General features: G+C 36.4%; 1 protein-coding gene across 1 annotated transcript in view; it reads right to left on the bottom strand.

Annotated features, from left to right (window-relative positions):
- The window catches only part of kalrnb (kalirin RhoGEF kinase b), an 86860-nt gene that overhangs the window by 52804 nt on the left and 8392 nt on the right, over positions 1-25664 (bottom strand). Inside the window, exons 2-9 of the mRNA XM_016266868.1 lie at positions 9865-9957; positions 9554-9668; positions 8915-9107; positions 7249-7749; positions 5549-5671; positions 5227-5418; positions 2729-2860; positions 1200-1430 (exon numbers count right to left, since the gene is read on the bottom strand). Of these exons, the coding sequence (XP_016122354.1) occupies positions 1200-1430; positions 2729-2860; positions 5227-5418; positions 5549-5671; positions 7249-7749; positions 8915-9107; positions 9554-9668; positions 9865-9957 (1580 nt within the window). The remainder of the gene's footprint in view (positions 1-1199; positions 1431-2728; positions 2861-5226; positions 5419-5548; positions 5672-7248; positions 7750-8914; positions 9108-9553; positions 9669-9864; positions 9958-25664) is intronic.

The following is a 25664-nucleotide window of genomic DNA, read 5'->3' as shown; positions in this document are numbered from 1 at the left end:
TGTCTAATTTATGTTGAATTTACGTCAAAAAACACTCTTTTTTTAAATGTAAAGTTTAAATAATTGCATTTAATTGAAATTTAAACTGTAACACATTTTCATTGATTTCATTTCATTTTCAAATAACATGCAATTAAGTGTCCAAAAACATTACATTCAATTTGCAGTTAAGCATATTCATTTAAAGTATATTATTTCCATAATAAGTACTATTTTAACAGTAAAGTGAAGTGAAAAAGTGAAGTGACATGTGGCAAAGTATGGTGTCCCATACTCGGAATTTGTGCTCTGCATTTAACCCATCCAAGTGCACACACACTGTAGTGAACACATACACACACACACACCGTGAACACACACCCGGAGCAGTGGGCAGCCAATGCTGTGGTGCCCGGGAAGCAGTTAGGAGTTCAGTGCCTTGCTCAAAGGTCTTACCTCAGTCGTGGTATTGAGGGCGGAGAGAGCACTGGACATTCACTCCCCCCACCTACAATCCCTGCCGGTACAGAGACTCGAGTACTCGCAACTTTTGGGCTACAAGCCTGACTCTCTAACCATTAGGCCTCGACTGCCCTAAAGTGTTAGGACTATGCTAAAGTGTTTTTGTGATGTTACTTTCCTATATAAAACATTTTACACATCCTAAGAGCAAGTCAGAGCTTAAACAGTTAGTTGGAAAGAGGCTCAGGGGATTTTTGAAGGTTCAACAAACTTTGTCAGTAAGAAGTCAAAGTTCTTTAGTTCACTGCACAACCTCAGTACTCGAGTAGGCCTTGTTTCTGACTAAAGAGGCCCCGGAAAGGATCCAGTCACATCAAAGAAACAACACAGTCCTGACCGGTGAAGGTACAACAAAAAGCCCCTGAAGGCGACGGCCTCAGGAAGTAGAGTGTATTGTTGGAGGTATTGACTAGAAGCCAAGCACAATACTGCCGTCCCTCGAGGACGCTGAGGCAATTTCAGTCAACTCTATGAGTCAGAGTCCATGTCACTTCCTTGTCACTTCCTCTAACGCTCTCTGCACTTGATATTTGCTCTGCCGTAGGAGAAACATCATTACACGCAAAGATCTATAAACAGCTGCTGAAAGGTTGAGAGGCTGGGGTCACATTCATCAGATGTTGAATTCTGTGGGTATAGTATGTGTGAGTGCATGCATGTTTGTGCGGTTCTATACATGATTTACATGATGTATTTACCTGCTGCACATCTTGCTGAAACACACACAGCTGAAGTCTCTGGTGCAGCCGGAGCTTGTGGTGTTGCAGGAGACCCTCCAGTCTGCGATACTGATGAACCACCTCATGGACCACCTCCAGAACCCCCCTCACCGCCTGACTGTAGTCGGCCCCTGCTGTCAGAGACCCGGAGTCAGCCGGAGGCTGAGGCCTCTGCAACACATCCAGTAGTGTCTTTCCTTTCTGACTGACCTGTAATCAGAAATATAACATCCGTTAGTCAGTGGTGGACAACAACAAATTATTTTAACTCCGTACTCCAAGTATTTGTGTTTTAGAGTAATGATTACTACATTATAAGCATAATATATAAGCATGATATTTTACATTTTAAAGGCCCATTCGAACCAAAGTCATCAACTATAATGATAATCATAAAGATAAAATTATAATAATCGTTCTAATTCTATAATATTAGGGAAGTTCACACCACAACTATAATGATACTGACACAGAGATACGAAATTGTTGTAATCATTGTCAGCTGATGAATGATTCATTGACAGCCAATCAGAATCCACTCAACTTTAAAGAGCTTGAGTATTTTAAGTGGTAGATAACATACAGTAACTGCAGAGTGTGCTTATAATAAACAGAACGTTATGGTCTGTTGGTGTGGATGCTAATATAGTTAACGTTATAGTTATCTTTATAATTATCGTTCTTAGTGTGAACTGGACATTACTGCATTAAAAAAAAAATATTATTTCGAATTAAAGAAATCAAGACACCCTACGAGACACATTAGACATGTTCAGTTTCTGAACAATTCTTTTGATTCTTTTCAATTAATATGTTCACAAATTGCATTGAGCGATTCATTTGTGAATGGGAAAGATCCAGCTGCAGCTGTTCTTGAGTCAACACACTGATTCAGTGAATCATTAGGAGCTTGTCTCTGGTTAACAAATCAATCGGTCATGTCTGACTCAAAATTAGTCGAGAACCAGAAGAAATATGACACTCAGAGCTCAAGTGTGCAAAAGACTTGACTAACGGCACATACAGTAAGTTGCTATTTTGCTATTTTACAGTAAGTTGCCAGTTTATGGTATTGTTTATTGTAAATAAAAATAATATTTAAGTTATACAGTACATGAGAGCCATTTGTTTGTGAACTGAATCTGCTCTAAAAGGGCAAGTGTTTTAAAGGAATAGTTGAAACCAAAAATTTTAATTTGATGAAAATTGATGATTTTCATTCATTTGATAAAACGTCCTAGTGGTGGATTTGTTTCTTACAAACATGCAGCATTTCACTTCACAAGACATTAATTAATGTACTGGAGTCTTGTGGTTTACTTGTGTACTATTTTGATGTTTTTATCTGCTGTTTGGACTCTCATTCTGACGGTACCCATTCACTACATAGGATCCATTAGTGAGAAAGTGATGTAATGCAAAATTTCTCAAATTTCCAACACAAAGCTTTGTAAGCTACATTTCATGTTAAAAAGCGTACTAAATAGAGCAGCTCCTCAAATGCTCACCTCTGTATATGCTGTGGTGACCTGCTCGTACAGATTCTGGTGGTTGTGAATGGCCATCTCAAGCTCTTGCGTCGCTGTCGGCAAGCCGACCTCACCACATGACTTCACCCATCCCTCCATGCTGGACAAAAACTAACAGAGAAAACACCCTCTTAAACTTTATAGCATAAAAGGTCCATGTAATAAAACCAGAGAGGACAGAGGTGCACAGTTGTACACACTCATTAAAAACAAGCTCAGACATAATTAAACAGAGTTGCTGAGGATCATACAAATTGGGGTCATAAATCAAAGGCACGAAGAAGCTATGTGTGCACATTTAGACAAAGGAGTTATTAATGAAGAAACAGACTGAAACTGACAGGGGAGCTTAAAGTACAGTTGCATATAAAGGAAATTCAGAATTATAAAAAAAAAATGGATCAAATGAATCAAGAAACTAAACTAGTAGGGAAATATAACATCAGAAAGTAAATAGTGGTAACAGGCAGCTGTTATAGTGAGGTGCTAAATCTGATTAAATAATTACTTTTCTTGGTAGTCTAATGCAGTCATAGTATCAGCTATATTAAATCATATTTTTCACTGAAGTAAAACCACATGAAGCACTTTTTTAGGTTACTGCCCAAAACAGTTTTACAGTGTAGACATACTCAGGGTAAAATAGTTACACTGGGGGTGTAAAATCACAATGCATCAATCTGACAACGAAAATTTAATGCATTCTTTAAATCATACACACTGATTACAATATTACAATATAAATTATAATGAAACATACCAAAATAACTGAATCAATCTTAATCGAACTAAACCGAGGCCAAATTTCTTCAGACTTCAGGCTAAATTGTTGACTTCACATTGTTAATAAAGAATCATAATCAAATTCTTGTCTGAGCAATTTTTTTTGCACCACTAACATAGTGTAAAATAACACAAAATAATAAAAAAATAAAATAAAATATTAATATTACATTTATTAAAATTATAATTTATATAAATACAAAATATAAATTAAAATAATATTAATTAAAAGTAATAACATTAAATTAAATTAAAATGACCACCATTACATGTAAAAAAAAAAACAACAACAAAAAAACTTACTTTTAAACTGAAATCTTTTCATTTAATGAAACAGAACCCATAGACACAAAATTTACATTTTATATTATTTTTAATTTTCAAATTGCTCCCTCCCTATTGAAAATAACCAGCAAAAATGGCTGGTTCAAAATCATCATTACTCGTTTCGTTGATAATGGACAAAACAAGATCACATATAGTGGAAAATGTCACTCATGACAAAGGCTCCAAATGATAAATAGACAATGCAATAGATTTCAATAGATTTGCAAAACAAAATTAACAGGAAAGATAAAAAATAAGATACTATACATGTGCAAAACATGTTTCTTGTTTTCTTCTTGGTTCATGGTTTTCTTGTTTTTTTCTGATCAAAGCTCAACATTAAAGTGCCCCTATTATGCCATTTTCTAAGGTTGCTAATATTGTTTTATGAGTTTCCTAAAACAGCTTAACATGCACGCAAGGTCAAAAAACACGTTAGGTTTCTCAAAAATAGATTTAATTTGACTTAATTTCTATATGATTTCAAGCACGACTGGAGCAGGACGTTTCTCAGTGGTAAGTGTCAAGTGTTAACAAGTTTGTGGTAATTATAAGATGCGATAAAACAAATTTACTCTCACAGCGTAGGATACAGCGTATTCTCGACATGATGCTAACCACACGGAAATTTTACTGTTTGTGGGCGGGCAAGTTGGCGACGTAGAACGTGGGCGGACATTATGCAAATGTGTTACTTCATGACGTAGAGCCGTAACAGAATAAGATTCGAATTCCTGATTACTCGTTTAGGCGATTGTGAGCCGACTACGACAGCCCTGGAGACTTGTCAATACATAGAAAAGATGGTATCGATTGTACCTTACCAATTCGAGCCGGAGTCTGATGATGAAACGGTTGAACTGGCTGATCGACAAGAGACTGATTCGCAAGCACGACTGGAGCAGGACGTTTCTCAGTGGTAAGTGTCAAGTGTTAACAAGTTTGTGGTAATTATAAGATGCGATAAAACAAATTTACTCTCACAGCGTAGGATACAGCGTATTCTCGACATGATGCTAACCACACGGAAATTTTACTGTTTGTGGGCGGGCAAGTTGGCGACGTAGAACGTGGGCGGACATTATGCAAATGTGTTACTTCGTGACGTAGAGCCGTAACAGAATAAGATTCGAATTCCTGATTACTCGTTTAGGCGATTGTGAGACGACTCTTTTTTTTGATAGACAATAACTTTATTTATCGTGCACTGTCGGCTTCACAACTTTGCACACATGTCACACTGCATGAAAGTTAATATTCGAAAAGGCATAATAAGGGCACTTTAAAAACTGGAATAAGATGGGTAAGCTTTAAGGGATTCACAAAAGAATTTGCTAAAAACAATTTGTGTCAAAAAACGTTTTTACCTGTTCAGACTTTTGGTGGAACACAGAGGACATGGCCAAGATGGCACTGCGCTCCTCCAGCGCCGAGGCAAAGCTCTTCCAGTCCTGATCCAGCTGACCAGAGATCTGCTGTATCTGAGCGGCAGCGTAATGACCCGCCTCACAGAGCCGCGTCGCCACCGAGACGATACGCGAGATATTGACATACGCATTCTGAAAAGAGAGAAACAGGATGGCAGAAGATGATCCCATTAAATTAGCAACAAGAAGACACAAAAGCTGTTCAATTTTGTCCAGTGAGAGTGTATCCAGGGTGTTTTCTTGAAGCATTCCTCCGTCGTACCATAGAGTTCATAGCAAAGTGGTCATGCTGGGTCTGTAGATCTGCTGCATGCTGGTCGCTCACGCCAATGTCTGTGTGCGTCTGCAGGAACAGCTCTTTATTGTGTCCGATCCATTCAAACATCTAAAGAGAGAGCGAAACAGAGAGAAAAATGCTGCATTCACAGACAGTTTGGTCTCAAAACACCCTTCCAATGTCTTTAGACCCAGACTAAAAGAAGCAAACGATGACCACAGGCTGTAGATTACCATACTGGACCAATCAAGATTCACATTTGTACATAAATATTTACAAAGGCCCAGGCAAATTTGCTTAACAGTCGTTCTAGGGCTTTGGGTGATTTAACTCCCTGTTAGTGTTCTAGTGATCTACACGCGAACCTTAATATACACAGATTTTCACTTTGGCTGACGTACAAGCAATAGCCCTTAATGTTCTGGCTCTGGTGGAGCACAGATGGGCTCAGTCAGCAGGACCGGGGAGTGTGAGACTGCCTCTCTGTTTGGGCTTAAACGGAACACACGGCCTCCCGCAGACATCAGGCCACAGAAGGGAGTACAGTGAGCATGCTATTATCATTCCCATCATTCATTATTTACACTTTCACATGACCTTCACCCACAGTACTCTACTACCATTACACAATTTTTCTTTCATCGAGTCATGCTAGAAGTAGCTTTTTAAAAATGTGAGTGGTGTTTACTAGTGCAATATCTATACTGTATATGGCAATGCGAGTATGTATCTGTAGCTTGCTGCAGTTTAACTACATTAAAACAAAGGAGCATATTTTACTGCCACAATTGAACAAAAAATTGGGAATTCGTTAATAAAACGTGGCTATAAAGTCATTAGAATGAATCTTTATTTTGTGGCCTTGTGTTATATAGGCCTATATATTTTCTGATATGTGAAATAAATTATATTTATAAATGTGTTGTAAACAAAAGAAAAGCTTCAAGGTCGAAAAGCAAAGTCATTGAGAAAGTCATAAATATTAGTACATTTTTGCATTTTTTAAATACATTTGATTACATATATAATACATAATTGTATTATTTTATTAAATGTATTATTGTTATTGTTTAATTGTTTTATTATTAAATACATTTTTTATAGTACAACAGTATTATTAGTACAGTAAAACATACAAATATTGAGTAATTCAATTGAATACGAATTAATAATATTTAGTATTATTTTTTCTATTATTGTTAACTTATATCATTATTTTATTAATTTACTATAATCTATAATGTTAATTATTATTTTTGTTAAATACCTTGAATGATTTTTATTTACAGTAGAACAGAATTATTACTACAGTAAAATATTTCAATATTTAAAAAATATAATTGTTATTAAATAAAAGTAATAATATTAAATATAGCATTTTATTATTATATTATTATTGGATTTTATTATATTTAAAATTATTACGTTTATAATTGAATACAAATCATATGATTTAAATACATTAATAATAATGATAATAGTTATTTAAAAGTTATTAAAATGATCAAAGTTATTATTAGTAGTATTGTTGTTGTTGTATAATCACACCACAAATACACATTTACAATTTTTGTTTTATGATTATGTTTGCTCTAATATATATCTCTTTTTTCATTCCTGATAGTTTGTTCTTCCTTTGTTGTTTACTCTTCTCCATATTTCACACTTTCATTCTGTCCTCTAACCTTTTCTGCATCCTGCTCGTACAGGCGTAACTGAAAACACTGGTCCAGCTGCTGTTTGTGGTTGTGCCAGGCCTGTAGCAGGTGCTGCCGTGTAACTTGAAGTTTATCCAATAGGGCGGAAATCTTAGGTACCAAACTCTGGAAGTCTGCCCCACCAGAGAGCCTTCCGTCTCCCCCGTCCCTGATCTTCTGAAGGAGCCGCTGTCCTTCATGGTCTAACTCATCCACCGGTGCCTTCGTCATAGTCTTCCTCAATCGAGCGTGCTCCTCCAGGAGTTTCCGTGCTTCCTCTGCGTTAGTGGCCAGCTCCTGGCGAGAAAGCACCTCCTGCAGCTCCTCCAGCCGGGAAAGGAGGTGGAGAGCGCCTCCAGTGAACTCCTCAAGGGAAACACGGAGCTCAGTCCATTCCACGTGGTCGTACTCCAGGGTACCTTCCAGATCTGCCGTCAGCTGAGACGGGTCCACCAACTTAGTCAGCCCTTCCACTGAAACCATACTGGCCTAAAAGAAACAAAGAACAACCACTGATGTTCCAAACAGTATATAATACATAAGGAATATATATATATATATATATATATATATATATAGTCCATTGGTCGCTTTTGCAAAACAAAGCCAGAGAAGGTGATCAGGACATTCGCTCAAAGAGGTTTATTTTGTTATAATGACTGACTGCACATTGTAAAATGTATTTACAAATCATCACTAAATGGAATTTATGGGTGGGTGCTGTATGTATGGCCCCTATATCTAAATCTGCGAAATGCATTGCTGTGAAGTGTAGGCCAGTGGTAGGATTTTAATGATAAGCAAATAAACAATATATTGGGTTCAGTTTTTTTCTGTCTAATTATCTATAGGTGGGAGGGTTCTTAAGCTAATTCATACATCATACATTTAATAATAAAAACACAAAATTACTAATAAAGGGATCATGGAGTGATATGAAACATGAAACTAGCAGACGTATGACAGCAGTCAGTCATACAGTTTAGCGGTCATTATAAAAATATACTTTGATTGCTACAAAATGTTGACCAAATTATAATCAAGTATTTAATATAATAAGGAATATGACAAATATATATACACTACAGTTCACATTTTTGATGGCAGTAAGATATTTTTAAAGAGATTAATACTTTTATTCAGCAAGGATACATTCAGTTGATTGAGCAAAGATTTTTACATTGTTACAAAGATTTAAGAAAACATGTTCTTTTGAACTTTTGATTCATCAAATCATTCTGAATACATATAAATATTAAACAGCTTAAAAACATTAAGTGTTTTCAACATTTCTAATAATAGGAAATGTTACTTAAGCAGCATATTAGAATGATTTCTGAAGGATCATGTGACACTGAAGACTGTAATGGCTGCTGAAAATTCAGCTTCACATCACAGGAATAAATTACATTTTTAAATACATTCTAATAAAAAAAACATTATAATATTTCACAATATTATGGTTTTTACATTATTTGCCTTGGTGAGCATAAAAGACATGTCACAAAAAAGAAACACCAACTTTTGAACAGTTGTGTAAAAAATCTTTTTGCAAGAACAGACACACTGCTTTGCACTGGCAAAACGTTTCATTTATGTCCGTTTGTGGAACGTTTCTGTGGCTTTCTTATTAGACAAAATTCCATTCGTATACCTCAAAGGTGAACTTGGCACTGCCAAAGTTGGTCTTCTGCTTCTGCCAGAAGTTGTCTGGTTTGATAATGAGAGCGACGCAGATCTCAGCTGGAAACGACTCCTGTAACGTCTTCAGCAACGGCTTGATCAGATCCCACTTCGAGCCGCGCATGTCTACGATCACTGTAAACCCTCGTTTACTTACATCCTCACTGCACCGGATAAAGAGATTGAGAAAGTTAGAGGAAGACCAACACCTTAAAGCCATCCAAGGAAATGTTAATAAAAACTGTGCATACAGTATCTTCTGATCAACTGCTTAAACTTGCATAGTTCTGCATCAGTGAAGCTATATATTTTTAGAGTTGCATCACATTGCATCAGAACACCTAAAGATCAAATAGATGCTCTAATCAAAGGCTTTAAATGCATCCATAGCTCACCCTTTATGTCTCAAATTTTAGCAATTATATTATGATAAAGTGTAGAGGTGCTGTAAGCAATTTTAGCTGTTTTGATAAGATTTTGAGGCCTTTTATGCTGTTTACTGAGTCTAGGGCTGTCACAGAGCCTGCTTTCTCGGGACACTTTTCTTCAGGGAAATCTTCCAGGGACATTTTAAGTGAGGTGTTCCAAATAAATGTTGGAATTTTATAACCTGGGCACAGTAGAGAGGTAGGTCACCAGTTTCCGCAAGTCTTCTTGTTTTATTCTGTCATGATTACTTCGTGCAGGGAATGTAAGGATGGGTCCCCCTCTCTTGTCTCTTCCTCCTGAAAAGAAGAGGACCGATTTATTACTAATTTTACTACTCAAAGCACTTTAATGGCCCTAATTACGGTAATACCCATGAGTCTGTGTGGGTGCATGCTTAAGAGGGTGCTAAGACAAAGCTGTTCCACAGTGAATGAGTGTGTGTGTGTGTGTGTGTGTGTGTGTGTGTTTACAATGCAATTATACATTTCCCACCTGAGACAAAGGCAACCTTCTCTCTTAAAACTGTTAGAACATCAGCCGCCTTTATTCCATCTTTCCTAAGAGATCCTGATGAGAAAGACGGAACTGAGAGAGAGGGAATAAAGAGGAGAGAAAGAAAGGGATATAAAAGTTATATATAGACTCAGGGCTGTAACCCACCATAGACAAAAAAGGAAACACGCCTGTTCCAATTTTCATTCAGTGAATGAGAACCGAGAAGTGTTTTTCCAAATGAGTCTGAAAGGAAAAGTTAATAATTTACTCAGCCTCATGTTTTCCATCTAAACCCATATTACTTTAATTTAGAAAATAGTTTATTGCAAAATGAAATGCTAGAGATCATGTTCTTGCTGTTCTTTTCAATACAATAAATGTGAATGGTGACGAGGGCCTGTTAAGCTCTAAGAATGTCAAAATAGCAACCATAAAGTAAAAAAAAACAAAAAACTTAAAGGTAGTCCATAACTATATTGCAAAACATTCAAAGCCAAATATTAACTTTGTGTAAAAAATAGGAGAATTTATTTAAAATATTCCCCTCCATCACAGTTCTTATTTCATTTCAGCAATTTTGATAAACACATATTCAAATTTGGCATTCATGATACAGCTGTGACAACAACCAAAAAAGTCTGACATCATTCTGGATGTTAAAGGGACTGTTCACCCAAAAATTAAAATTCTGGCAATAATTGTTCCAAACCCGTAAGACCTTTGTTCATCGTCAGAACACAAATTAAGATATTTATGATGAAATCCAAGAGCTTTCTGACCCTGTATATACAATGCAACTACCACGTTCAATGACCAGAAAGGTAGTAAGAACATCATTAAAATAGTCCATGTGGCATCATCAACAATGGTCTTACGGGTTTGGAACAACATGAAGGTGAGTTGACAGATTTTTCATTTTTGGGTGAACTATCCCTTAAAAATGATGTGACATGTCTTGGTGTGCCATATTTGAAATAATACCAAATGATAAATGATTGAAATGATATCTGAACAGTGACTTTTTCCTCACAATGAGCTATTACAGAACTTCATGGACTTCAAATTGTGTGATTACTACTAATACTATGGCATTTTTATGGTTCTTTCAGTTATTGTTTTAGCTTGACACCTGGTCACCATTCATTTTCATTGTACTGTATGTATAAAGAGCAGCATGAACATTCAGGTAAACTTCTCTATTTGTGCTCTACGAAAAGGAAACATTCAGCTTCTAATTACAAGAGGGTGAGTAAATGATCTCAGAACTCTCATTTTTGGGCGAACTATCCCTTTAAGTTATTTTATGTGGTCTTCACAAATACTAAAAAACATGGTCTCTTTCTTTTAAGGCAGGTGCAAATAGAGTTAGATGCTATTTACACTAAGTGAACACATAATAAAACAGTATACAATAATAACAACATATTAAGTGTATGTTTATTAAAATCATAAATGGATGTAGCCTCCTTGGGACCTACTTACTTGTCCCTATGCCTAAAGGCCATGATATACTCATGGCAAAGTTCTTTTTGTGTTTTGTTTTTAGGAATAAAAAGAAGTATAAAGGTATACTTTTGGCAAACATCCTGATGCCACACACACGGCTGGAAGTGCATTTGGATTAATATGTACTGTAAATACATGCTGCACACTTTCCTCTCAATAACAAAATAAATACACTGCAAAAAATGCCAACAGTGAGAAAACAGCAGTTAAGAAAGCATTTGAACATAGTGATGTTCAAATCACACAGCCATATCACCCTGCAGCCCAAGACTGATTGCCCACTGAAGCTAAGCAGCATTGAGCCTGGTCAGTACCTGGATGGGAGACCTGGGAAAACTAGGTTGCTGTTGGAAGAGGTGTTAGTGAGGCCAACAGGGGGTGCTCACCCTGTGGTCTGTGTGGGTCCTAATACCCCAGTATACTGCTGTGCAAAGGCAAAAGACCGTAACTTCACTTTTTGTCGAAAATTGGGTTATCGATAAAGTATCTGGAGTCAATTTCGTAGTTTTTTCGAGAAAATAATGGGTCGTCTCAACCGTAACTTCGAAAAGCCTCGGAGAAACCAAGGCAGAACACCGTATAACACCAGTTACGGCTCTTTCACTTTGTTTGGAATGCTCAAATTGAGTTACGGCGTTCTGCCTTTGTTTAGCCGTGCGTCAAAATGAAGTTATGCGGTGTTCTGCCTTTTTTTTTTTACTGTCCATAAATTTTTTTTTTTTTAAAGTCGGCCGCATTTTAATTACAGTGTAGACAAACGAATTAGATCACGATCTACCAAACAGCTCCATATAACAAAGCACTGTAAAGACTAGATACCTTGGCAGCAATACGTAATCGTGAATAACCTTTAAAGATTTTTTTTCTTTTTGTAATGCAGATTATTCACCAGGCTGTCACTTAGGTGGACGCGTGTGGACTCGAATGCTGTAGCTAGCATGATCAATCATAAAATCAGTAGTCTACTAACAGTTTGCAATTAAATCCATATCCTACCTTTTCTTGTAACCCGATAAAATCAATCCATGGTGATAAATGTCATCGGAGATATTTAATCCACAAGCATTCTGAGCATTATTCTTGCTTGCTGGCGTTCACATCAATCCACAAGTCATTCTTTTAGTTTAGGCTATTTAATACAAGTCAATATAAAAGCAATTATGCTATGTCTAGCATTATTTTACGTTAATGAGCATAGCAAATAAATTGGTATCCACGGTATCCACTCACATGTTTAACTTTTAGTCTGCTTGTTATGGTCAAAAAAACCCAAAACAATTAATACAGTCACATTACTATATGCAATAGCCTGTATGAGATAGCCCATGATCACTAGATTTTATACAGGTGTTACTATAATGATTTTGTAAATGGTGATCAGCAACCAAATATTGATAATGTGGAAGTTACTGCCTTTTGCCTTGGTGTGACTTCTCACATTTTGCAGACAATGCAAAGGCAGAGTACATTAACTTCAAAATAGGGGTAAAAATCAAGTTTGAGCTCACAATTTTTTTATGTAGATAATTTTCAACATCTAATTGTTAAATTTCCAGTTTCCTACCTATAATTAATTTGGCTGGACAAGTAAAAAACTTTAAAGTCCTTTTTCTCAGTTTCACACTCTAGCGAGTTAAGGTCTTTTGCCTTTGTAGGGCAGTATAGTGACGGGGACACTATACTGTCAAAAAGCACCGTCTTTCGGATGAGATGTTAAACTGAGGTCCTGACTCTCTGTGGTCATTAAAAATCCCATGGCACTTCTCGTAAAGAGTAGCTGGTGTGTGGTGAGCGCACTGGCACCGTTGTTCTGTGGCTGCCGTCGCATCATTCAAGTAGATGCTGCACACTGGTGGTGTTTGAGGAGAGACACCCCCCCCCACCACATGATTGTAAAGCACTTTTGGTGTACAACAACACACAATAAAAGCACTATGTAAATGCATCATTCATTCATTCATTCAACATAGTGATGTGCACATGTTTGCCCAAGCTCTGCAATTCGGCACTCAAGTCAAGTCACGTCACATTTATAGAGCATGTTCTATCATAGATTGCTTTAGAGCAGGGGTGCCCAAACTCGGTCCTGGAGGGCCAGTGTCCTGAAGAGTTTAGCTCCAACCCCAATTGTTGAGGCAAGTTGGAGCTAACCTCTGCAGGAAACCGGCCCTCCAGGACCGAGTTTGGGCACCCCTGCTTTAGAGCAAACATCTTTGCGGTATTAAATGTGAAAAAGTGTCAATGTCGCTTTCAATTAGAACTACAACTTTAATTTCCGCTATAAAGCAGCTCTCCAGTGTATTCATGTTTTTACTTGCTGACGTCTGACCTTGATTGTCTGAACAGAAGAAATAAGCCAGAGGAGATTTCCATGTCAAAGAACACAGAGCCCCAGAACACACCTAAGACCAATGGTAATTTGAAGGTGTTTACAAGCCAGAGTGAACTTTTCCAGAAAGTTTGGCAACTGTTTCGACCTTCCAGGTGAACTTCGTTTGGACTGATTTTGCTCGAAATGGCATCACACCGCGGCAGAGCATGTACCGAGACTTATTACTGCCAATACATCCAGAGATATGCTGCTGTGAGCATGCATGAAATACTGCTGCTGCATATGTAACATATATGAAATAACCACCCATATAAAATACATGAAATTAGTAGATCTATACAGGTGCAACTGGGGGAGGTGGAGGGTTTCTGAAGCCCACTGCAACTGCTACAACCAGCACTTTGAATGTTGAGCAGCAAGCTCATTGGCTGCTGATGTGAAAAGAAACCAATCAGCTGTGCCATGTGAATGATGATGTAATTATATTAGATTGAGTTAGAACCTATCGGCCTGCGCCATCTAGAGTTTCATGACAGAACTTTGCATTTTATTCTTTGATTTCATAGTATGAGAAGTATTTCGAGGTCTTAAAGCTCAACACTACACCTACCCCTAACCATACTAAACCAGTAGCAAATGTCCTGGAACGGAGGCACGGTTTTTAGCATGGTATTTATATGAGCTGCAAAGTGGTTGCTCAAAGACACCACATCTGATTTCAATGATAGACCTATTAAATATCTGTTATTTCACTTTTATTTAAAAAAAGTATGTGATGGGAAAAGGGAGAAGAATGGGATTTAAAAAGGCAGATTCGGACTTGAATCGGTCTCATCAAAAGCTAAATCCTAATTTTTACTTCTTGTAAGCAAACTGGTTTCTTCTGTAATCATGTGTGGCTCAACCAGACACTAGTTGACAGAATTGGTGTAAATAGCCAACAAGGTGGGCTAAATGCACTTAGTGTAAATAGACACTATATTCTTTTATAGATAATTTAATTTTGGCTTAAACATTGTATGTACTACAGTATCCTTGAATTCAAATGTGTGCAAATATAACACAAATACACTGCAAGAACAGTTCTGTTCTTGGTAAATATATATAAACAGAATGCTGTGTGGGCGTGCTACCAACATTGCTGCTTTCTACATTTTGTATAATGATCACTGGGGACACATGCATTCTGCAAATACTGAATGACAGACTAAGCATAATACTGGCTTCATGGAAAATAGAGTAGTAGGCCATAGTAGGTCGAGCAGGGGGCAGGGAGGCCCAGCTGTTGGCACGTCTCCTTCTGTTTAGATTCATTAGTGGTGTAATCTGCCTGCTCTGTAATCCCATAGCCGACAGCTGGGCACCAGGACAGCCAGTGGGGAAAAGTTCAATCACACTTAAACACACATAGACAGCAGAAACACATACAGTATACACACAAGCTGCATGCTCACAGATGCGCCACATGCACTTGCTTACACATAAACAAATGCATGCTCACACACAAACACACACACATTACATCTTTACATTACATTACATTACATCTGTTGAGTCTGTATGAGGCCTAAAAAGGTCTTTACACTGCTTATGTCTGCATTTTATCTCTCTTGCTCGCTCTCGTCTGCAGACTACATAAACGATTAAACCTGAGTGGAAGAGTTTGATGCTGAGCATGGCATGTTAAATTTACTGTGAGAACTTACTTTCCCCAACCCCTGCTAGAGGGCAGATGCTATTTCACACTCTCTCTCTCTCTCACACACACACACACACACACATATAAATGAGAACAAGGCTGCTTAAACACTCTTGAACAGAGTAATTTCTCATTTACAACTATCTGATCTGGCCTATTGTGTGGTGACAACCTTGTCCAAGGTTCAGTGAAGTGTAGGCAAAGTAAATTTTCCAACGCTCACAAGAAACATGTATTTACACTACAGTTGAAAAGTTTGGGGTTGGTAAGATTTATTATTTTTTTTAAAGAAGTCTCTCATGATCACCCAGGCTGCATTTCTTTGATCAAGAACACTGTAAAATAGTAATATTGCTATTATCAATTTAAAATAACTTTTCTATTTTAACATATTTTAAAATTTAATTTATTCCTGTGATGGTACAGCGGAATTTTCAGCATCATTACTCCAGTCTTCAGTGTCACATGATCCTTCTGAAATCATTCTAATATGCTGATTCGCTGCTAAAGAAACATTTCTGATTATTATCAATGTTGAAAGCAGTTGTGCAATTATTCTGTGTAAACAATGTTTTTAGTGCATATATAGTTAGGATTCTTTAATGAATAGAAGGTTTGAAAGAAAATATTTTGTATCATTATTACTGTAATTTTTGATCTGATTTATTCAGCATCCTGCTGAATAAAAGTATTTATTTCCTTCTTTCAAAAAAGAAAAATCTTACTGACCTTCTGAACAGTAGTGTATTTGACCATAAACATAAATTTGAGGTTTTAAATATTTATTGCACAAGAACATTTTAAAATTCGTTTTAGCCGATATAATTAACGTTAATGAAGACTAGTGCTGACAAGCTTCAAATAATAATCTGTGAAAAACAATAAGCATTACAAAATGTGGTCCATTCAACCGATGCTGTATATTCTTAGTCTTCTAAAGCCATATGACAGCTTTGTGTGAAGAACAGACTGAAAATCTTGACATCCAACACAGTTCATGAATTTACAGACCCAGTTCACAGATCACATTTGTGTTTCACAAAAGAAAGAAAGTCAACATGCAGCAACATGTAAGTGAGAAGATGATAACAGAATTCTAATTTTTGGGTGGACTAATACACAAAACTAATATAGAATATAAGAATCAACCATGCCAGATCAAATACACTTCATCAAACCAAATTTTATGTTTTTTAGTAGGTATGTTATGTATATTTTTTCACTCAGTTAATTGCATTTTTATATTTTTTGGTTCTAAAAAAATACATATTTTTAATATGAAAATATCGATTGTTACCTTATTTAGGTATCTGCAAAGATGTCTTTTACAAGGTCTTGCCAAAAAAAATCACAGTATTTATTTGCAGTCTCACATGAGTAACACCTTGCTACATAATTGCTAATTTATGTGTGAAGAACAGACTGAAAATCTTGACATCCAACACAGTTCATGAATTTACAGACCCAGTTCACAGATCACATTTGTGTTTCACAAAAGAAAGAAAGTCAACATGCAGCAACATGTAAGTGAGAAGATGATAACAGAATTCTAATTTTTGGGTGGACTAATACACAAAACTAATATAGAATATAAGAATCAACCATGCCAGATCAAATACACTTCATCAAACCAAATTTTATGTTTTTTAGTAGGTATGTTATGTATATTTTTTCACTCAGTTAATTGCATTTTTAAATTTTTTGGTTCTAAAAAAATACATATTTTTAATATGAAAATATCGATTGTTACCTTATTTAGGTATCTGCAAAGATGTCTTTTACAAGGTCTTGCCAAAAAAAATCACAGTATTTATTTGCAGTCTCACATGAGTAACACCTTGCTACATAATTGCTAATTTTAAAAAAAAGTGTAACGCTGCATCCCTAATCGATACAGCAAATTCAGTCATTGTCATTAACATCAAATGTGCCCAGATTATGTAATATTTTGGGATATTTAAAGTGTGGATACATGAATGTTTTTGGCCTAGTATTGCCCACAAGCTCTTGCACAACAAAAGAGGCTCTGTTCCAAAAACCTACTGATCTGCCTCACTGCCTGCTGTGAGTCTGCTTTCTAAAGCAGCGTCCAAGCTGAGATGGAACTTGACTGATTTGTAATGCTCTGCATAGGTAGCCGTACATCACACAAATAGCAAAGCAGACGCTACTCACAATTGATTTCAAATGAGTTTTACATTAGCATACTGCTATGCTAACAACATTAGAGTTTAATAAACATAATAACACTGAACTATTCTGTAATCAGTATTTTTCATTGTATTTCTTTACATTTATTTTCGGTTTTGCTGCATTGCAATTCCTTGCCTTCTTTCAACGTTTCAGTTCATTTCTAGCACTTTTAAAATGCATTCATCTAAAATTTATGTAATAACGAATTTAGCCAGATGCTAACACTTAGTATGCAATCAGTAAGCAACAAGATAGTCCATGGAAGCAAGGTGCAATTTTATTGTATGTGTGTCTGTCTTACAGCACTTTTCCATCATCAGCAAAGTACTTGCAGTGCCTAATATAACTATGCAAATTGGGACGCAGCTTATTACCAAACTTGATCGACCATGTTGCTTCCAAATTAAACTTTGAAGCACCAAAACACATGCAAAACATGCATTATGTATTCCTACAGTATTTGAAACAGTATCATTATTTTACACAAGACTAAAAACAAAGGTGTACTCTAAACAAAAATGCTGGATTGCTGCTTTACCCAGCAGAACCAGGGACTGTTGCAAGCTTTGTGAATACTGCAGATAGATTGTTACATCTAAGATGTCAGATGAAAGGACACGGGCATCACTGAGATGTCATGAGTTTATCCACTGCATACAAAGTGCAGTATCCATATTTCATAAGGATGCCATGCACTGTTTTCTGCATGTTTTATGAGATCTTCATCATGTATGCTTCACGTGAGTACAGTATAGGTTAGAGACTGTATGCAATGCGGACTAACACTGTGTGAATATTCACTGAACATCAGCGAAAGAATCACTGAGCTCCCACTGTCACCCATAATACAACCTGACGAGAGGGTAGGGATATGAAGCATTCTGAACTTCCCATGTTATAGGATCAGGGTGTATCCACATAAACAGTAACACAAGGCTCATAGAAGTACCAGGAAACAGCCTGCTCTCTGCAATTACTAAATGAAACCAATCCTGCCAAAAAGTTGCCAAATGGCCCCACAGGATTGAATCTCGCCAAGGACAGCAAGAACAGTGACAGGGCCAGAAAGCTACGATTATGGCCCTTACAGTCCTGGGAAGTCAGAAAACAATGGCTGGCTGAGGTTTGATGTTAGTATGAACTATTGTGTAAGTCTAAGCTGTGAGATCAGAACTGGTCCCAGTCCAATAACACTGGCCTGTGATCTCATATAACCTAATTTTATAGGTGCCCGGTTATTCAGGGGAATGTAGGTTTGAATGGGGGCATGGGGGCTATTTTCAGAAGTGTTGCTTTGTGCTTAGAAATACCCACCACAAATCGACTACAAGACTAGAAAGGAAAGATTACTTGAAACAGCTCATCAAATATCAAATAAATTAAAATCAACTATACAAAAAACCTTAGTGAGCAGAAGAAATAAAGAGCCAAAAAGGAATGAAACAATATCTTTAATATTTTAAGATGAATCGCGTATTCCAACAAATCTAAAAATAATCTCTACAACACTTGTGTAAATCACACTCTGGCTAAAGCCTGTGATTCAAAGCACAAAGCAGAAATGTGTAACGTGATCAAACAGTCTGTTAACGTCTGATAATATCTTTGAATAGGCAGTTGGCTTTGAAATATTACATAGATATACAACAATGGCATGTGGTGAACATCTGAAATGAAGTCCCTTGGGTTTGGCTTTTTTTTAGCCCAATGTAAATTCATGTTCTATTCCATATTTCTCCATTTTCACACACAGTTTTTGGGTTAACGACATATGGAATACAACATTATCAAGAAGCAACCAATTCTATAATATTATGTTTAGTATGTTTATACTAACAAGATATGTCACCCAAAAATGAAAATCATGTCATTATTAGGTTGTTTCTAAATACATCATTTGCAACACACAGTAAGTTTAATAAAACCCAAGGTGTCTGTCTCTCCATTGAAAGTCCAGTTACAAAACTTACAGTGTACAGGATTTTGGAGGTCAAAATTCAAAACTGTATGTTGATTTGCTGCATAGAAAATGTCCAGCTGGCTCAGTTGAAGTATGTGAACTGAATGTCTTTCAACACTGGCACTTTAGCTGAGCCAATTGAACATTTTCAGTGCAGTAAGTAAATATACCATTTTTAACCTCCAAAACCTTTTTAATGTAGAAGAATACAGTAAAGGCCTCGTAAAACAAATCCATATGAATCGAGCAGTTGAATTCAAGTCTTGTGAAGAGATGTGATTGCTTCAAATGATGAACAGATTTAAAGGTGACATATCATGAAAATCTGACTTTTTCTATGTTTAAGTGCTATAATCAGGCCCCCGGTGCATCTACCAACACAGTAAACGTGAAAAACAACAACCCAGTACATTTTTTTTGGTAAGCCTTTCTGTGCAAGCTTGTGAAAAAAAATGACGAGTCAGATTTCGCTCCCCCTGTGACATAGAAAGGAGGAGAAAAAGGGGGGAAATATTATTATTATAACATAACTGCCCCTCAATCTGCAAGTTTTTTCCCATTGTGTTTTCGCAAGTGACGCACCAGTTCTAACAGCATGGTGAAAGCTTGAGCAAAGCATGCTAACTGTTCTGTCTTTGGCAGCACTGATGAGCACAGAACACAATTTAGAGTCCCAGCCTCAGAGTAGACAAGAAGCAGTAAATTTATTTACTGAATATTACGCTGCTGCCACACATATCTAATATAAACGATTTCTTTCCCAGCTGTTTAGCTTCATAGACATAACATACTTTTTTTGTAACCCGTGTGTGTTTTTAACATAAACTTGTGTGTATTTGACAGTTTAAGCGCAATAAGACATGAAAGAGAACTTAGTTTAGTACTCACGGTGTGTGACAGATGCTTTCAGTGCGCGTGCTTCGGATGTGTTTGCTCAGATAACCCTATATCAGAAGTTTAAACTAATTTGGTTTAAAACACATAATTTCAGTGCGATAGACATGGTAATCAAAACCAAATAGATGTTTTTTGGTAAGTATCTGAGGTACAAGCTGTAAAGGCACAGCCCTATTCTGGAAAAGAGAACAGCAGCTCATTTGCATTTAAAGAGACATGCACAAAAACAGTGTGTTTCTGCTTCCACTCAAAATGGGCATCTTCAAAATGATATAATAAATGATCTGTGTGGTATTTTGAGATTAAACTTCACAGACAGATTCTGGGGACACCTGAGACTTATATTACATATTGTAAAAAGGGACATAATACGTCTCCTTTAATTTAGGCTTTTATTTCAATCTAAACAATGACCACTCATAAAGCACATCACATGGTGAACACGGAAGCTCCAACATGCGTGTTTGATGTACGAGAACCAATGAGGTTTGTTTTAGCATGTGACACACACAACGTAAATGGTGACAAAGATTGAATTTTTGGGGCGAACTTTCCCTTTAATATTACATTTATTGAAAGTCACATAAAAGTCCTTAAAGATTTTCTATAGAAACCGTTTCAATCAGTGCATTGCCGACAAAAGACAGGAAGTAGAAGTATTGTAATGAAAAAGTTCAGCTGAGCTGCCCCTAAAGTATATAATCCAAAAATACTTCTGAAATTGATTTCACTGTCTCCTGGCCAACATAATTCCATAATGTACCACGGAATGTACCTATTCTGCTCAAAGAACTCCAGTCCTGAGCAGGAATCTTGGCAACAGTTGCTACAGCAACCCCTCTGGCCCTCATTCAGTAAAGAAAGCCTGCTGAGGATGAAGTATGTGGTGCTAGGTTTGCCTCTCTGAAGACCATGTTTCAAATTTTAAGTACAGTCATCTTCTGTGTGGAACGAGGTGTAGAGGGTAACTCTTGCTTCTTGTAAAATCCATATGTTCAGGGATTACAGTAAATCATAATAACACAGGTCGCAGTTTTGCTTTGTGGTCTAGTTGCTGAAGATAACACTTTTTCGATATCAGTGCTCAGTAAAATATGTTCAGTAAGCAGCAAGTTATTTTGCCACTTTTGAGCCTTCTATCTTATAACTACGGTAACTACAGTAGTAACACTTCACTTTGCTGTTAATTTTCCTGCACAGTTTTTCAGTTTCTTTTTATGCTTGGAAGATGAACTTCACAAATCAAAACAATGTGATATGACCCTTAAGGTCATGTCATTATCAAGTTCCAACAGATTTCCCGAGGATGAAACCTTATCTCCACTAATTTTCATACTTGTGTACTACTATTGCACTCATGGAAATGGAGACACACTTTCTAGTTCAATGTGTGATGACACATGCAAAGGAAGCTGCATAACAAGTTCACAAGTTTTTTTTATGGTTGACTGGCCACAACCTCAACAATTTGTCTCCATAGAACACAGTTACAAGCAAAACATCCTAGATTTTCACTCCAAAAGACAACTACAATTACTCACTTACTAAGGTCACTTAGTCAGGGACATGCACATGTTATGATAAGTGGACATTACAGACTTACAATTTTCACTTAAACCACAAAAAAGCAGAAATAACCCCAAAGTCTTTAATTGAAGGAGGAAGCTAGGCCATATCTAGAGACCCAAATATAATAGGCAAATGGGGATGGACTTTTTCAAAAAGAAAGCACCACTTGTTTTCTTTGGAAAAATATACACTGTATAAATATCCTGTTAAAAAAAATCATCATAAACCATATGTATATTTTACAACTTTTAAGTCACTTATAATTTATTAAGTGATATGCAAATATAATTTTTTAGGTGATATATAAATGTTAATTTATTAGGTGATATATAAATGTTAATTTACCAATGTATTTACCAAAATCAGCCTTTTTACTGAAAATGTTCTAATAAGCACCATTCAGAGTTCATGTAAACAACAGAAATAAAAACCTCTAATAAAATAAATACAATTACACTAATAAACACTAATACAATAAATAAAATTACACTAATAAACACTCATAAAATAAATGAATAAACACTAATATACATTTATATTACTAATTGTACATTTACACCACTAATAGTAAGAATATATATATCAGACGTGCTGTCAGGGACTTCTTATACTGTTACTTGCAAAAAGCATCAATTTGATGGTATTTTACTTTAAAATTACATACAAAGCAGCGTTAAACCATTTCCTTTTAACAAGGTAACTTGCAGTTATCCAGTTAACAGCATTTTTACGGTTTGTTTCTCTAAAAACATTTTACAGCATCACTATTGTGTTTTCACTGTTTAAAGAGAGATTTCAAACTGAATGGTGTCCATCAGGAAAAGCAAATACCCTTTATCGATGCACCTGGAATGTATGAACATAATAAAAGAGCAATCATAAATTCAACAGCTGTGTGCTTCACAGTGTGAGATAGCCTATGTTTATTTAAAAACTGATTATTGGAGCTAAGAAATCATGTCACAACAATCTACACACATACGTTCTCTGGCAAATCTCAACCTTTAAATGTCAAAATGCTTAAATGAGAAACTCTACGGACAAGTAAATTTTTTTAATTCTGCAAAGCATGAAACACCAGAAGCATAATAGCCATTTAAAAGATTAGAAATCATTATGAAACAAGGACATTAAGAGATAAAGATTGTCCTCACACATGACCAGACATACATCTACTCTTAAACATCCTACATTACATTTTCAAAAAATATTTTTGACTATGATTTCATTGGTTAATACCAGATACTACCACATTACAGTCAACCGTAACATTTTGGCCATACCCTGAGCAAGAGAAACCCACAAACTAAGCAGCTTAAAATTATTTTAGCAATAATACACAAGGGACCCTTCTTGGTTTTTAGGCCAGCTCTCTGTCAACCCCAGTTACTGTGGGCGTTTACTATATTCAATTACTTTGAAATAAATCAACTTTTTTGCCGACTTACATAATAGCTTTCCAAATAGCTGTAGGCTTACGTTTTTTTGTATTATGTTCAAATGGTATCAAATCTGTCTGTCTATCCATCCATCTATCTATCTATCTATCTATCTATCTATCTATCTATCTATCTATCTATCTATCTATCTATCTATCTATCTATCTATCTATCTATCTATCTGTGGACTCATGAAAGAAGTAATGAGTTGATTCATGTTCATAAACCAACATTCAAGCTCTGTTTTATTCTGCCTCCCTCTTACACCTCAAACAAGACCCCAGATGAGCTTCTGCAGGGATGCTGTGCATGTCTCGCTCGTCCCCACACAGTGATTGTGATCTCCCACATTGGCACAGCGGTGTCTGTCTCCACCGCCCTCTCTCAGTGTCTGACATCCTTGCGGACTTGATTCCCAGACGTCCAATCATATGCTCAAGATTATCCCACCCAGTGTTATCATACTAATCCGATGAAGAGAGCAAAAATACAGGCACTATTAGACGGTGAATATGTTAACAGCGCAGGGGGTGTGGGAGGAACGTGCCAGAGAATCTCCATCATAGGTGGAGACACTCAGAGTCTGCCCTGTGCACACACCTCCTGCTAACTGACAAATCAGAGAGACAGACTGACACTCGTCCAGCTATATATGAGTGCTGTAATTATAGGGTTTTGGGTCAAAAGACCTGTTACAAAAATGCCTGATTCTAGCAGTGGTTTTGTATGTTGCTTTTTAATATATAGATAAAAATCAAACACTGCAAAAATTGGTTCATACTCTACTTTGTCTCGTTTTCAAGTACATATATGTAAGCATTCCTAAAATCAAGATACATTTCATTAAGAATCAAAATGACATAAGAGATAAAGTATTTTCTGAAAAATCAGGGCCTGATTATTCATAGACTGGATTGGGTGAGTGCCCTGGGGCACCAGCCAATTAGTGGGCACCAAGTGATTAAGATAATGACTAGACCTTTAAAATATATTTTTTAATATATTTATTTTTCATGTTTTGTATATGTATTATTTAGCTGGAAGAGATGCAGATACAAAATGAACAGTTAATGATACAATATATACAGAGAGAATATAAAATATATGCATATATAAAGAATTGTGATTGGGTCAGGTCCAGCCTGGTCTCATTGTTTATACGTAGGTATTAATACGTAACATTTACAAGCACAAAATGTACATTTTTGTATGTTTTTATTGATGCTAAAACTTACAATTTAGACGCATTTCAATGTTTAAAATGTACAAATCACTGCGTATTTTTAGCTAAAAACGTAAAATATTTACGTATCTTTTATATCATTAAAATATTCGTATCATGCATTTTTATAATTTTATCAATAAGCGATTTAGATTTTTAGATCCCTTAACCTACCCCCAAACCTAAACTACCTATTTTATAGCAAATATAAAAGGATATAAAATGCAATTGACCGAAATATGCAGGAAAATAACCATTTTAGTAACAATAGCATTAAAAATACTTTTATAGTCGCTAATCCCACTCCTACCTCTAAACCTAAACATAACTATTTCTGTACTGTATAAGAAAAACATGACAGACAGATAATTGCAATTTCAATCATTTATTTATTGCAAAAATGTCAAAAGCAGTACCAAGTCCTCTCTGGCGGAATACAGAAGGTTTGTGAAGTGCAGAGCAGAATTTATGTTGTTAATCGCTGAAAATATCCCGATTATTTTCCTGATCCACTCCGTGAAGGCGAGAGGCAATGAGTGTTCGATTTTCCTGCCGTAAAATCTGTCGTTTGAAGCGGCAACATTTGCATTTGTAAAGAGCGCGTCAGTCAGCGCGGGCTTTGCTGCTTAAGGTCACTGGACTTGCTGCTCGGGAAGGAGATGAAGATCGCCGAATAAAGGCTTGGATTTGGGTCTGTTCCTCGCAGTCGTATGGATTCTGCAGATTTGGATTACAGCGCACGAATAAGATTGTTTCATTTCGTAATTCTTGCGTTTTTGGTGTATTTTATAGTTCTACTGTCAGTCACAACATGTCGGAGAAAACGTCTCAGGTTACGTATGTATGTACGAGACACTGCGTCCTCTAGGGGTCGCTATGGGGAACGCCTCATCGTTACCCGTGTCTGAAGCATACATTGAAAAAACACCAACAACGCGTTGGCCGGCGACAGCCCATGACGTCACTACCGGTGCGACTAT

Source organism: Sinocyclocheilus grahami, unplaced genomic scaffold (genome assembly GCF_001515645.1).
Source record: "Sinocyclocheilus grahami isolate Dianchi unplaced genomic scaffold, SAMN03320097.WGS_v1.1 scaffold34.1, whole genome shotgun sequence".
Taxonomy (NCBI): Eukaryota; Metazoa; Chordata; class Actinopteri; order Cypriniformes; family Cyprinidae; genus Sinocyclocheilus; species Sinocyclocheilus grahami.
This window is presented reverse-complemented; position numbering and strand designations above follow the sequence as displayed.